This window comes from Solea senegalensis, linkage group LG5 (genome assembly GCF_019176455.1).
Source record: "Solea senegalensis isolate Sse05_10M linkage group LG5, IFAPA_SoseM_1, whole genome shotgun sequence".
NCBI classification, from domain to species: Eukaryota; Metazoa; Chordata; class Actinopteri; order Pleuronectiformes; family Soleidae; genus Solea; species Solea senegalensis.
The window spans coordinates 14,878,996-14,894,471 of NC_058025.1; the positions used below are offsets into that span (position 1 = coordinate 14,878,996).

General features: G+C 41.5%; 1 protein-coding gene across 1 annotated transcript; it reads right to left on the bottom strand.

The window, feature by feature from the left end:
• Window positions 1-22: 22 nt before the first annotated feature.
• On the bottom strand, window positions 23-14,044 carry si:dkey-178e17.1 (tricarboxylate transport protein B, mitochondrial). Its single transcript, XM_044025551.1, has 9 exons — window positions 13,479-14,044; window positions 6,302-6,409; window positions 5,774-5,873; window positions 2,781-2,919; window positions 2,373-2,457; window positions 2,138-2,242; window positions 915-1,030; window positions 745-818; window positions 23-500 (listed from the first exon to the last, which is right to left on the bottom strand). Exons 1-9 carry the CDS (start codon window positions 13,597-13,599, stop codon window positions 386-388), a joined length of 963 nt encoding a protein of 320 aa, XP_043881486.1. The 5' UTR covers window positions 13,600-14,044; the 3' UTR covers window positions 23-385.
• Window positions 14,045-15,476: the final 1,432 nt, after the last annotated feature.

Genomic DNA, 15,476 nt, shown 5'->3' on the forward strand with positions numbered 1-15,476 from the left:
ACTGTACATTTTAACATATTAATGGGGAAAAAGCAGCCGAAATGCTCTGTGTTATTCAGGTTTTGTTTCACATTTAGAAATTAGGAAACATGTTTTTCAATGTTATTGGATTGACTTTGTAAGCCCACTCTGTGAAGTTGACCCTCAGTCTGATCAGCTGTCTCGATGCTCAGCATCAAAGCTCTGCATCTGTCCAGATGTTAACACACTGAGCCTCAATCAGACTGCCTTTCTTCTCCACTGCTCCTGAGAGCCTTTTAGCCTCCAGGAGACACTGATCTAAGTTTAGTCTCACCGTATGACACGGGAGAGGTTTGCCAAACTTGGATCTGTATCGAATGCCTGGGAAGCAGGAAGCCGACAACCTTTATGGAAGTCAGGCAGCTCAGTCGGTCTTCCAGACCGCATTCAGAACCTTCACCACCTCCTCATAGATGATGAAAACTATGGCCACATCCAGACACACACGGCCAAGACGAGGAACTGTCCCTTTATAGAAACTACAGATGGACAGAGAGAGAGAGCGAGAGATGAGACATCAATGTTTTCCGTTAAAACAAAACACTTTTATGGCGTTCTCGATGTTTGATAAGAAGGTCGATCTAAGGCCACTAACTGCTTCACACGCAGTGTTTAAAGCATCACTTCTAAGCTGAGAAAGCAAAGACGGCTTGTTGTGATTTAAAAAATAAAGGGAGGAAGCCCGCTGTGACAGCAGACTAAACAAAGTGGAGGCGTACTCACGCTGCCAGGCCCTCGTATTTCAGGATCTTCGCAGCACAGTCAAGTGTGCTTTTATATTTATGTGCCTCCAGACCCTTCAGGAAGAAAAGGACGGACACATGTCAGCATTTGGCAATAACTTGACGTCAATGTGTGCTTTTTTTTTTTACACAGTTTGTCAGATGACATACCTGCATCCGCGTCTTGATCACATCTAGTGGGGTGTTTCCAAATACGCTGGCTGCTCCCGCTGTGGCTCCGAAGAGTCCAGTCAGCAGGGGATTGATGGCTTTGTTGGGGTTATCACCTGGTGAAAGAAGGGAAGGACAGGAGAGTCAAGAAATGTCAACGCAACCCTTGTTTTGAGTGGCAGACACAAGAATAAAGTGTTTATTGTCTTTAACTTCATTACCATGTATCCATATATAATCTTCATCCTTATTCAGCTCCTTTGTATCTTGTTTGTCTTTTGGAGACACGCTGTTCTAAGTGAATTGTCCTCTGTGGGATTAATACATTGGAACCACACTACATCTATATTATACTGTTTCATTTAAAATAAATAAATAAATAAATAAATAGACATAGTCCTCGGGTTTCCACTGTGAAGTCAATCAGGAAACAAAAATATAGTTCATTTGAATGGAAGCCTATTTTCACTGATTTATGACATTAGTTAAAGGGCTGTTTCACCCATTTTAAAACTTAAAACAATTATTTAATTACGACACAGCTGTTTTTGTTTAATTCACATTCTATTACAGAGTTGGATTCAATTTGACCTGGGTTTTTTTATTTGTTTTTTTTTTCTATTTTTTTTTACTCATAAAACTTGTTATAACTGACAGAAACTTTTCTTTGAAGACAGTCACTTTCATGTTTATTTTTTTTCAATCCCAACTTCCTCTGTTGTTGTGGGAATGTGACATGTATCTCAGATCCACTGTCACTGATGATCAAATAAAACATTTATCTCTGGAAATTAGTAATATACATATATATATATATATATATATATATACATGTTTTTTGGGTGATGTTTAACATTTTCCTGAGGAGTTAATGGTCACAATCACTAGTTTCAGCTTATTGCAATAGAACAAGATGTCAGTTTAATAAATGATGTTCCCATTTAGAGGACAATAGGTGATAGATTATAAGCACATATGAATCAAAACCAGTGTGATTGACAGCTGGTATCGTTAAACACGAGCCTGAGTGCAGGTGACGCCTCTGAACGTTCAAATTACAAATCTGGAGGCTTCAAAACGGTTCAGATGTTTATGGGTGGTGTCATGACCAGTTGTTACTCCACCAAAACTCATTTTCTCAACCACCTGGCAGTTTTGGTCTCACGTGATTAAATGAACAAATGCACACAGTAAACATTCTTCATACACACACAGTGACTGACCTTTGTACCAGTTCTTGAGAGATGTCATCACATAGAACCGAATAGCCTGGTTGGAGCCTTGTTTGAGGACCGTAGCAGTGAGACCCTGGTATGTTCCTCTTAATCCTGTTCAGGTGGGAGGGAGAGAGGGAGGGAGGGAGTGTACCTTATTCCACTATGCACTGTTTTTAGGCTGCACCACCCTGTGTGACCACAAGATGGCAGACGAATGACGCGCACAGAAGCCGCTCTTTACCTTGAGCTCTGATGATTTCTCTGACTCCGTGGTAGAAACCCCTGTATTTGGGGTTTGCCGAGGTCTGGTCATGAATGAATTTAACCTTGAGAGATAAAAGAGGAACAAGATGATCACGGTCCATCACAGAAAGTGATCCTTTTACAGAGAAAGCTGTTGAAAACAACACCAATGTGTAGTCTGGCTTCCTTCACAGACTTTTCAAAGAAAGAGACTTCAGAGAACATGCAAGGTAATATATATGTATATATAAAATCACAAAATCACAAAACAGTAATTTATATAGGCAGAACTTATATGTAGAACTTACAAAATCTACAATCACAATGAGGGACTGTTTCATGTGCACTAATGGGCACTAAATATCAAACAAATGAAAATTTGACCACAGATCAGTTAGTAACATACCTTAACAGTTTCCATGGGACAGACAACCACAACAGCCTCCATCACGCCAGCACCAAGCCCACACAGCAGGCCTTTGGTGCTGTCCAGTCGCCCGGACTCATCCCTTGCCCGGTTACTAAGGAACTCAAACACCCCAAACCTGAATAGTGAGAATAGTAAAAGGAATAATGGGAAAAGTCTTATTTAGTATCTAATACAGAAATTGAGAGATATTTTGGAGAACATAATCTCACATATTCTCAATCTTCAACATTTCAAACTTAAAAAAACAACATTTTTGTTTTGTATTTACATGTTTGTCATTGTTTGTTGAGGATTTAATGGTAAATGGTTTTGTATGTAACCTTCTAGTTGAATGACATCTCACTCTACCACTGAGCAACAGTCACCCCATTATTATACTATTTTTTTGATTTATTTATTTATATATTTATTTATTTTTTTAAAGACTGAGCTATTAAATCACTGTTTTTAATGTTCCAAGACTGTGTTAAATACAAAGGCGGAAGTAAACCAAAACAATTATGATGTTATCATGCCAATTATAATGTTAGCACACCACCTTTATCTCAGGAAAAATACAAATCAAAAGCTAATTTCACCTCAATTAGCAGGAACAAAAAAATCTGGTAAACAGCAGCTAAATAAATTTCCTCAAAATACAAGTAAAGCAGATCCACAGACGCGAGTCCGAAATATTCTTTTCAACCTCAGATGTGCAGAAAAAGTGCTTTACTTGATATTCCTGCTTACTGTCACATTAAAGACGCTCCAATAAAAGGGACGACCTTTCAGTAACCAACGAATGACCAGCACCTGCTGCCATGGAGGAAAGTCCAGAGAGAGACAGAGGTGTGGTATCTCTGCTATCAGAAAATGTTGAGCGAGCCAGTCCTTTACGAGAAGGTTATTTATAGAAGAAATTGAATTGTGGTGAAGGCGACGTGCTGCCCTGTACCTTCAGGAAAACAGGCGAGCGAGGACAGACACTTGCTCTTGATTAATGCGTTTGCCCCTTCTCAGTCTGCTCCAACAACAACAACAGTTTACCTGCCATCGTCTCAGCTACGGACAGAGTTCATCTCATATATTCGCCCCATGTCAGCTTACGTCTATTCTCCATCTGACGTGTCTTTGAAATGTCTTCTCCCTTCATTAACCGTCCACATCTGCTCCTCCACATGCCCTCGCACACAGGTTTAGTTTGTGTTGAAAGGCGGTGCGCCACAAAATTAACTGCCTACCACTCGTAGGAGCAAACAAATCAAATTGGTTCACATATCTCGCTGACTGCAGAGACGTTTTTTTAGATGAATAAAAAGCTCTACTTCCTTACATCACATGCTGAGACAGATGGCCGTGCACTTAATCACTAACCGCCTGAAACACATACTATTCATTAAAAGCTGAAATCTGTGAAACCACTGTCAGAAACCTCTACATTGCCAAATTATCCTCCATATTTTCCCTATCCACTTAACAGCTGAACAGAATGCCACAGTTAGAATGTGAAGCGTCATGTTTTGGCCGCCTGTCAGGGATGAGTCACAATCTGGACAGCAGAGCACTTTGCCCAATCTTCATTAGTGGGTCTTTCTGCAAGGTCAGTTCCCCTGATGAGAAAAGTGGGTTGAATAAGGAGTAGTAAGAAATAATGGAGGTTGGGTTTTTGACAGGATGGACGGACGTAGATGTGGTTGAAGGGTAAAGGGGAGAAAAAGGTCACAGGCTCTCTTGTCTGTGCCTCTCATACCTCCCTAACAACCCTCCAGCAGATTTTATGGGGCATGATGGTGAACAAGCAATCAGTTAATGGGACAGGAGAGGAAGAGGAGAGGGGAGGCAACAGAGCAATAGAGAGAGGGGGGAGGGGAAGGAAGACACGGGACTTAAGAAATGGACAGATCGGACTCAGATGGTCAACGGTCAATGGAAACGTGCCACGGTTCCCAAATGAATTTAAAGCATTTCATCTCTCGCCAAGTGATTATTTTCTGCCATATTCCATAAGTCAGCAGTTTCTAGTCTTGGTTTTATGGAACATTTATTTTACTCGTCTAAGTCCAGCACTGAAACATCCAACACATTTATCAAGAAGATGTGGCTTAAAAATTCTGTCACATGAGCAAACAATTGGAAACCAAAGAAAAAAACTAAAAAACAGACTCTGTCTGGAAAGGATGCCGAAGCCTGATTGACACACAAACACTACACACATAAACACACACACACCAATACAACACAAGCCTCCCTTTTTGTTCCTCTGTCGAGACCTTGCCTGAGTTTGAGTGGCATTTATTTGCTCCGCCTGGCTGAGCCTGTCTCTACATTTATAGACAGACTCTATCCTCCAGCATAACTCATACTGTACACACACACACACACACACACACACACACACACACACACACAGAGGGAGAGGGAGGGGACGTGGACAAATAATAAAAATTGCTCACAATAGAGGTGTCTACCTTGTTTGTTTTTATTCACTGTGTGTGCAATGTGCACACTTGTCTGGAAGTAAATGTCACTGCTGTGAAAAAATAACATAATTACACTGAAGGCCAGTGTGGCATTGTGGGTAATGGACTAGAATAATTACGGTGCGTGAGCGAATGGTTCCACAATGGCTGAGGTGAAAGTGTTTGTTTTTATTCCATGCACACAGACACCATCATATATAACAGTGTTTGTAATAATTACTACAACAAGGACTGAGGGTGGCAACGTACAAGAAATTACATAAAAAGCGACAAATCAATTAACACCAAGTCCAGACCATTGAGAACCATCAAGGCCGAATACTGTGTTCATGCATTTGTTTATTTGTGGCGACTGAATGACACACTGGTGCAGTGATGAGCAGAATGCTGGGTGTGCGTCACAGACGTAAGAATTATTCAGTCATTTTTCATTATACTAATTCATTATGTACACTAATTATACATCAGTCATGCTAAGTGAGTATGAATTCATTTTGTACATCCACTTGCCTGACTGCAGACTTGGGTATGGAGCCATAGAGCAGTGAGCTGAGTCCTCTGTACAGTCCTTTAACGCCGTGACCCTGCACTGTTTGCTTCACACAGTCACCTGAAGGAACACACACACGCACAAAACAATCAGCAAAACAGTGTTTTTATTTTACTGTAATATGTTTACGTCACGGTTAAACTCAACCACAGGCTGATTTCCCCCCAAAATGTCATCGGGCCACTAATACGTGCTGTGCTCGACGGCAAGATAACTAACAGCTGTCTTGAGCGCTCATTACGATGGTCTCCAATCTTGTGTGTGTGTGTGTGTCAGTATGCATGGATGTTGAATGTGCATGTGTGCATTTGTCTGATCTGCATCATACACACAAGCACAGTGACAGCCTGCTAGAATCCCTAATGTACCTGGGGATGATGGGTAATGAGATAATGAGCTCCTGAGAGAGAGGGGGAGAAGAAAACAAGACAGACAGATGCATAGACAGACAGACAGACAGACAGACAGACAGACGGACGGAAACTCACCTATTCCTCTGTATTTAGGTGGATTTGCCTTCTCATCCAGCTGTAACTGTGTCTTGACATACTCTGTGGGGAATGTGATGCAGATCTCTATACCACCTGCAATTCCACCTGCAAAACAAAACAACGCAAATAAAATTATACATATAATAAACATGCAAACCACTCTGCCTGGATACAGCCTTACTGAGCCAAAGCCCTGTCCTCTTTATGAATTACAAGGAGGCATGATAACTTCATGGATCATTCCCTCCATAAACATAAAGCACCACTGCTGCTGCTGCTGCTGCTGCTGCTGCTGCTGCTGCTGCGGGAGGGAGAGTAATGAGCTGAGCCAATATGAATCAGCTGTTCCCGCCACAGCTTGTGAATGTGCCGTGTGGAAGAATCAACACAACAAAAGTAACTGTGAGCAGGAATTTTTACCGCCACTTATTTTCCGTACTCATTTCGGCACCCGTAAATTTAAAGTGTGTGCTGAAAAGACAGAAACAAAGCCGGCGAAGTGAGTGACTGCTGGAGGGTGCAGGTCAAATACACGCCACGACTGACTAAAGCGATGAGGACAAGAGCCAAAAAAGAGAAACGCAAAGTGGATGCAAAACACACATGAGTCATGAGGGAAGGAGGAGGGATGGCATTAATGAAATTATCTACTCACAACCTGCAGGGAGGGGCTCCATTACCCAGGCCAAGACCCTCCATTAACTCAATGACACACACACACACACACAGGAAAAAAGAAGAAACAAACAGCCCAAAAATGCTTTTGCTGATATTATTTACATGTTTACAGACTAGTGAAGCATGTGATATATAGGATTTTTGGAGTTATCTGATTTTATTCTTTTATCTGTTCGATATCTGACGCAGTGATTTTGAGCAGTATCAGACGGATATCGATTCATAGCCCTCGTTCCTATGGCAACAACAACAGGTTTTGTTGAAATATTGGGACACTGAAGACGTTTTTAAATGGTCCAAACTAACTGCAGCACTAGCTAGTTGGCTACATATGAATTGGTATTTGCATGTGTTTCTGTTCAGATATGTGGCACCTGATGTAACATGTTGTCAATTCAGAGATCACATGGAACTTTAAATGTAAGGCACCTATGTGTACTACTGCTGTTCCTTTCATTTATTTTTCTTTAAAAAATGGACAGCGAGCACTTCACACCTTATTGTGAAGATGATGGTATGCGTGGGGTGGTAGATGATGTATATTGATAAAAGAAAAGTGAGGACCACTTAGCTGAACAATAAAAGCCACGTGATTATGAGTGAAATGCACACACACACTGTGAAACACTTCTTATCCTAATATAATTGTAAGTAAATGTTGACCAGCTGAAACATAAGAGGAGTCACACGCTCCATTCACCCTGCTCCAGGATCAGTGGGTCGAAGAAACAATTAATCTCATTCCTCTGTTTTCAGCCAAGACAGAGCAGCAAGTCAGTGACACAGCAACAGATTTAAAACATGTGATCCATCCTCATCACACACACACACACACACACACACAGCGTCTACTTCTAGTCCATTTTTCAAACTACATTCAATACACACACGCGCACTCACAGCTGACACCGTAAATGAACTTGGGCTACATGAACCAAAACTGTCATTAATCCTTATCTCTCAGGTTGACTCTGCTCTCCTGTTTTTAGTTTTCCTCTCACCTTCCTTCCTTCCTCCCTTCCTCTTTCCTGACCCAACAACTACTCGTTTCTGTGCTGTGTCATAAAATCAATCCATACATGTTGGTCTCTGACAGTTAATATAGCGCGAAAAGAAATGGAAAGGACATTGGAGGCATATTAGAATCCAGAGAGTACATTGCCTGTTTCTATAGACTTGAATCCTTCATATTTGAAGCAGCGGTTAAATAAATCAGACGCATACAGATTTATGTACCGTTAGAGGTAACGGTCTCTGGCCACATGAGGTGAATTCATAATGTAATCAACACTCCACAGCTGGGGTTCAGCAATACAGTGTGTGGACCTCACACAATTACACCAATATGAGAATATGTGTGTTGTAAACTCCTCGTTTTGGGGAAATAAAGCTGCCAGTATGTTTTATATCTGAAAATTCCAGCATTTCAGTGCAAAGACGCCAGATGCACACAAACAAAACAACAGCCACAGTTTCCTGCACAACAACAAAGGCACAGGGGACGACAGGTGAGCAGGCAGACAGCCAGCTGATGGGAGGGAGACTTCCTGAAATCCTGCTTCAGTGACTCTAATGATCAACAAGCACATCTGGATCATAGGAACACACACACACACTCATTCGTTCATTTTATCTTCTGACGCTTTATCCTCCATATCAGGGTCGCGGGGGTCTCTGGTGCCAATCCCAGCTGACATGGGGCAAAAGGCGGGGGACACATGGACAGGTCGCCAGTCCATCGCACGGCCACATAGAGACAAACAACCATCCACCAATATAGAGTGTCCAATTTGCCTAATCCCCAAATCTGCATGTTTTTGGCTTGCGGGAGGAAACCAAAGAACCCAGAGAAAACCCACACACACAAACATGCAAACTCCATGCAGAAAGGCCCATGTCTAACAGTCTCTAATTCCTTTAAAATAAAACTTTAGTAGTCATTAGATAGTCATTTAAAATGTTCTAACTCACTGCATTTCAGTGGACTAAATTTAATTTAAAGGATGAAAGAGTCACCACTGTGTCTGTGCTTATTTATATGCATCCATCCATCCATTTTCACCTGCTTTGCTTTATCCTCCACATGAGGGTCACAGGGGTTGCTGGTGCCAATCCCAGGTGACAAAAAGCAGACGCACCGTGGACAGGTCGTCAGTCCATCACAGGACCACATCCACTCTCACACTCACACCTATGGGCAACTTGGAGTGTCCAATTTGCCTAATCCCCAAATCTGCGTGTTTTTGGACTGTGGGAGGAAACTGGAGAACCTGGAGAAAACCTACGCACACGTGGGGAGAACATGCACACTCCATGCAGAAAGACCCTTGTTTCGACGGGGTCGTGAAACCGGTTCTTCTTGCTGCAAAGACAAGAGTAACACAGTCTCTAGCTCCTTTAAAATAAAACTGACAAGCAGAATAGTCATTTTTCTTAAGCACTGTTGCAATAAGAGAGATCCTGCATTTCAGTAAGTAAAGAATTAAAGAGTCACCACTGTGTCTGTGCCTATTTATATGCATGTGCCTGCAAATTAAGCAGTTTGGCAATAGAGTCGATCAATTATTTATGCAAATGTTCCTTAAAATTCTCCGGAGTCTGAGGGGAAAATGTGTTGTCATATCCATACGGAGAACATAGCCAGAGGACTGTGGTACTTCAAACATGAGGTGACCCATTAACATTATATTTCTGTTTGCCTGACGCAAAAACATGAAAAGAATTATTCATCTAACATCTGGCCTTTTACACTTCCTCTACTGAGCAAGACTTCTTAATGCTGTTTAATTACAGGGGGTTGATTTGTTTATAACCCTGCAGCATGCAACATGCAGCTTGTACACATAAACAACAACTACATACAGTATGTACAGTATATTAGGGCCGCAACGATTGTTCGCTTAATCGGTTTGACTGTCTTTTTAGATTTTTCTGCCTCTTAAATGTAATAAAACTGAACGATTTTGTGTTGAAAAAGAGAGAGCGGCATCATGTCGAGGTTTGGGGAAAACACAGATCAACATTTTTCAGGCTATTTGATGAACCAAATGATTACTCAATTCATCATCATACTAACCCATTATGAAAATAATCGTTAGTTGCAGCCCTAATGTACAGTATATAAATATATATACATAATTGTAATAAGTTTTTGTTTTTTTTCTCCAAATCAATTATTTTACAATCAAGTTACAACAGAGTAGAGTTTATTGGGTATATTTGACAACAAAAGAGTCAGATATTTTCCTCAGGACCCCGTCACACATCGTGAGCAGCTGATTGATAAAATTGTTTTTTTTCAAGGTCTGTAAAAGACTGATGTTGGTTATCGAGTCTAAAATGATTTGGCCTGAATACACGACAAGAAATACTATAGAGAATATTATAGTGCGTCACCGATGACATAAGGAAACAGGCTGTAGTTTGGCGAGTCCTCTGAGCCTGTGGAGGAGACAACCACTCACAAAACCTGACTTCATGCCCCAAGGCTGGGGAGAGAGAGAGAGAGAGAGGAATAGAAAAAAGAAAAAGCATGAAAAGTGACAGAAAACAAGGTTGTCACTGTTTAAAAAGAATCTTATTATGACATCAAGACATAAAAAAAGGAAGTCTCCCTTTCAGTCTATCCATCTGCTGCTCTTCTCAGTTATAAATGAATGAATGAATGTATGTATGTACTGTACAACGGCCAGAGAGCCATTTAGTGCAGTCTCTCTCTCACCCTCAGGCCTCGCAGCCTCTTTCTGTGTCTCACCATCACTCATCAGCAGTGGCTGTTCAAAGAAGACTTGAACTAACCAACAGCAGCAGAATGAGCTCAACGGCCTCTAAAAGCTTTGGAAATCTTCCTCCCCAGCCTCTGTGTGCTGTACGAGGGGTCTCTATTCCATTAGGCTCTGACCTTCTACTTCTTGCTTTGTCTACTTGCAGCCTTCAGGCATGTGCAAGTGCCTCGCTCTCTCAACAGAGACATATTGTTAAGCAAAGCCCATTAATCTGAAGTAGCACGTCGGAAAACCAAGACGAGGTGTCAACTTTATTTATGAAAGGGAAAAACGGGAAAAGGAGAATCACTACTCGCTTTGTACTCGCAAAGTAAACGATCAGCTTGTGTTCCATAATGGACGGCGTGTCAGGTCCGACTCTGCGAGGCAGTTTATCTATCGCTGAGTCAACTCCCGTGTCAGCTCCGACACCCTTTCTTTTCCAAAAGTCTTTACTGTGCACACGTTCCAGTCAGGGAGAGTCAAACTGTGCTGCTGCTGCAAAGCAGGACAGACAGGCTTGAGAGAGATGCCATGGGGAGCAGCACCGGGCCACGACCAGTCAATCAGGCTACACAGGACTGAGGGGAGGTCTCACCACAGCCACACTTCCAGTTATATGCAGCTGACAGAGTGACACGAGTCAAGGGAGGAGGCTTCTTTTTTTTTTCTCATGACACTCCTCCCACAAAATCATGCTACAACTTTAACTTGTTTCTATTTATACTCACAAATGGTGGTTTGGTTTATCGACAGACTCAAAAAATGTCAAATCTTTATGATTTGGATACAGTTTGATCGAAAAAACAACAAGTCATTTATGAAATGATCACTGCAATAGGATTTTTTTTTAACCCTATAGTGCAGATCTACTGTATTCTTCCTGTTCCTGTATTCCTACTGTTGTTGCAGTTTTGTCATGGTTATATCAAACTACAGTATATCATAGTGGTCAAAAATCAATTATAAGATGTTTATTGTTAGAATACGAGTTAAAAGCAGCCGTAAATCTTTTTGTTATTTAGAGCAGCCTCAAGTAATATAATGTATCAAACTGTAACTGTAATTTAGCATCATGTATGCCACTAAATGAATTTGCAGTTTCACATGCAACATGGATTTGTGAATAATGGTCATTTCCAGTGGATTCTGATACATGATAGCCCCCAGTTTTTTTAATGTGAATCAAAGGGAATTCACTGAGAAAGATAAATTATTCAGCATTTTATCAGTTGTTAGAGCACAAGTATGTGCTGACAAAAACCAGCATGTAGCGATAATACAGAAGCACGGCAGAGAGCCTCCTCGTGAAGTGAAGATGCTGCATCGTCGTCATCATCACATGAGGAGGTCGATGAGTTTCAGCAACAGCTGAGCAACAAGGGAACAACGGACGGGGACCCTGATTTGGTCTTTCACCTTTTTCAATCCATCTAGCGGCAAATACGACGTTTGTGTTGTAGCCACAACCAGCCATTTCACAAACATAATCCAATTTTGTGGCAGACATGCGCACTTGTTCATGTCTTTGTCACATGACGGTTGTGGCAGACATGTCTATTTAAAGCATGTTGTCTGCGTCTTGTTAAGCTTTTGCTTCCATATTTATGGGTTTTTGTCTTTTTCAGATACTGATCTCGTATAGCTTCAGACAAAATGGGTGAGTACTGGACACAAAATCATTGAGGTGACCTGGAAAAAAGCTCTGTAAAGCCTCAGTATTGCATCGTCTCAGTTGTTTTTGATGCTGACACACACACACACACACACACAGGTTTTTGCACAGCTATTTTTTTCTTTAGACAAATATTGAGTTCCATTCATTTGAACAGCCTAACCAAAGCCATGTCTCTAACCTTAACCATAACCAGTTAATGCTTCACCCTAATCTTAACCAAACCACAATTCAAATATTTGCCCTGAACTTAACCAATTCCTCAGAAAAAGAGGTTCTGCCTTGTTGGAACCAGGTTTTGGCCTCCATGAGGACTAATGGCCCTGTCAAGGTGAGTGTTTATGCCAGAAAAAACACACGAACACACACACACACACCTGAAGCCGTGCAGAAACAGTTGTTTCAGGAGTGAGTAAGCATCTGCTCCACCACAGCAAGCTTCACTCTGCTTTAATGGCATTATGTAAAGGTGATCTTTAGATTAAAGCGATGCAGCAGCAACAACACACACACACAGTTTCTGTAGCGACCTCTAAGGTCAACAGGGTCAGCAGAGGCAGAGAAGGTTTAACTTTGTTAAAATTATATATTATTATATATTATATTATATAATATAATATAATATAATATAATATAATATATATATATATCTTCAATATATACTTCAAACCTCCAGTGCCACAATTATAATTAAATTAAATTTGGGATTTACAGGCTACAGTCATTTCCTGTAACATTTCATTTCAATGTATAGTCTTTATGATAGGGCATGGTAAAACTGCAGTTTGAAAGATCACAAAGGCTTTTTTATGACACTTCTATAACCTGTGCAATCTATGCAAATAAAATATAACTGTTCGTGTGAGTTCTCATGTTTCAAAAAAAGATGGTAACGTGTGGTAATACTCCAACACTTTTAAATATGTTACAGTGTATATAATACTGAGCAGACACAAACAGTATTAGCTCCAACTTTAGCTTCATCGTAACTCATATCAGCGTCGACATTTCACCCAACTTTTCTTCCGCGAGAGCGATAATAATGACGGACTCTTACCTGCCAGGATCGCCTTCCCCGGGTGAGTCAGCTTCGCTTTCCCCGCAGGAGCCGCTGCAGCCAGACACCGCGGTGTGGGAAAGGGGCTGATAACCGTGCGTTTATATTGATCACCCTGCATAATTGTAGGAGAGAATAATACAGGAAACCCCCGAGAAACAAACCGCGTGTTTTTATAGTTGAACGAGCAGCGTCTGTTTTCAGTGGAGCGCGCTACACGTGGAGGGATGATGGAGCCTGGCGCGTGTGAACGGACGCAGGTGAACAGAGGTGCGTCTGTCTGTGGACAGTGGGCGGACACTGGAAGTGTCAAACAAGTTTGGATCCTCAGTTATCCGGTAGCTGTTAATTGTAACTATGGTAACAATCTATCGCGATAGTAGTGCGTAAGAGAAAAGGGCGAGTCCGGAAACAAGGCGCGGCGGAGTTGTCCTTGTATCCTCCTCCTCTTCCTTCTACTGCTGCTGCTGCTGCGTGGAAGTTTATGAGTCAACCTCTCCGTAAAGCGAGTGGAGTAGAAGAGGCTGATGTGAGGCAGAGGTCTGTGTGTAGCGTCTCACTGGCTGCTTTCATGAGAAGGGACTGGCCACTTTGGCACCAGAGGAAGGGCGGGGCGCATCTGTCTGTATTTACATATAAATGCATCACAGCGAGGAAGAATACAAACTGGATCCCTACTCCTCCTCTGTGATAGTAATTATAGTACTGCTAGAACAGTTAAGCATGGCTCCAGCAGCAGGCAGTAAAACGAACAAAAACACCACACCCTTCGCACACAAAGAGTATGCGTGCACAGCTCCCACAGAGACAGAAACCATCCGTCGGGTCTCAGCAGCTTCACCAACAACACGAGTCCATGCAAGAGTGGACATAAAAGGTGCAACAGACAAGGAAGCATCCACATAAATGTGACGCCGAGCCTGCCAGTGAGGTTTTATGGCCCAAACTGTACAAACAACAGTGTGTGTGTGTGCATTCCTTCCTCTTTCAGTTTGCGGAACATGTGCAAATAAAGGGAGCGTTTGTGTGTAGTTGTTGGTATTTTTGACTCTCTGCTTTGGTAAACCCAGAGTTGACACCGTGGGGAGACAATACTCAGTGTAGGACACAAAAGTAAACAATCAGCCAAACAGCTTCCACTTTGAGCAGCCTTACCTCAGGATCTCTGCTGTTTATTAACCTGCTGTTTTTGCATTTTGTCCTTTTTCTTACAAAAATCATTATGCTTTTTGAGACGACAACAACACACAATACATATGGTATATCATAATATTTGACTTCTTTGATTAGGTAGGTAGCTATATGTCAATTTATACATTGCTTTTAATGCAATTTAGATTCTTTTTTTTCTTCTTTTTTCAAACAACTGGCACCAGGACGTGAGCTAATATTTCCCTGTGTTTTCACCTAAAGTCATCAGCGTCTCATCACGGGTTCCCTGCTAGATAAGAAACTCTCACTGTACATCACTTAAGTTTTGGACACAACATTAGTAATACTTGATAAACTTTAGTGTAACATGAATATTGTGCTCCTGGTTGCAGCATTATAGTTTGGCAGCACATGCACAGACTATGTAGCATATAGCATTGGTTTCATTATATCACCTGCTTCCTTATGTCCTTTCATTCTTTTTGCCACATTCATCCTGAAACTCCAGGCGTCTGTTGTCAGAGTCACAAAAAAAAACACAAAACTGACATGATCACCGACTCCAACCCAACAATCGGTTTGCTACTGCAAAGGAGGAGAAATTTCATTGAGCACGTCTTGGTTTGGTGATGTATCCCTCCATGGCGTTAGAGGCTACACACACACACACACTCACACACACAGTGTCGTCACCTCAAGAACTAGAGTTCTTAGTCTGTATACAGCAAACACTTTGTACCTGTTGTGAAAGGACAAACTATTGCACGGTAACTGTCTTTCTAACTAGAGCATGAGACAGCGGTGAGATTAAAAATGAACAATTTAGGCTGTTTTTTTTTTCCTCAT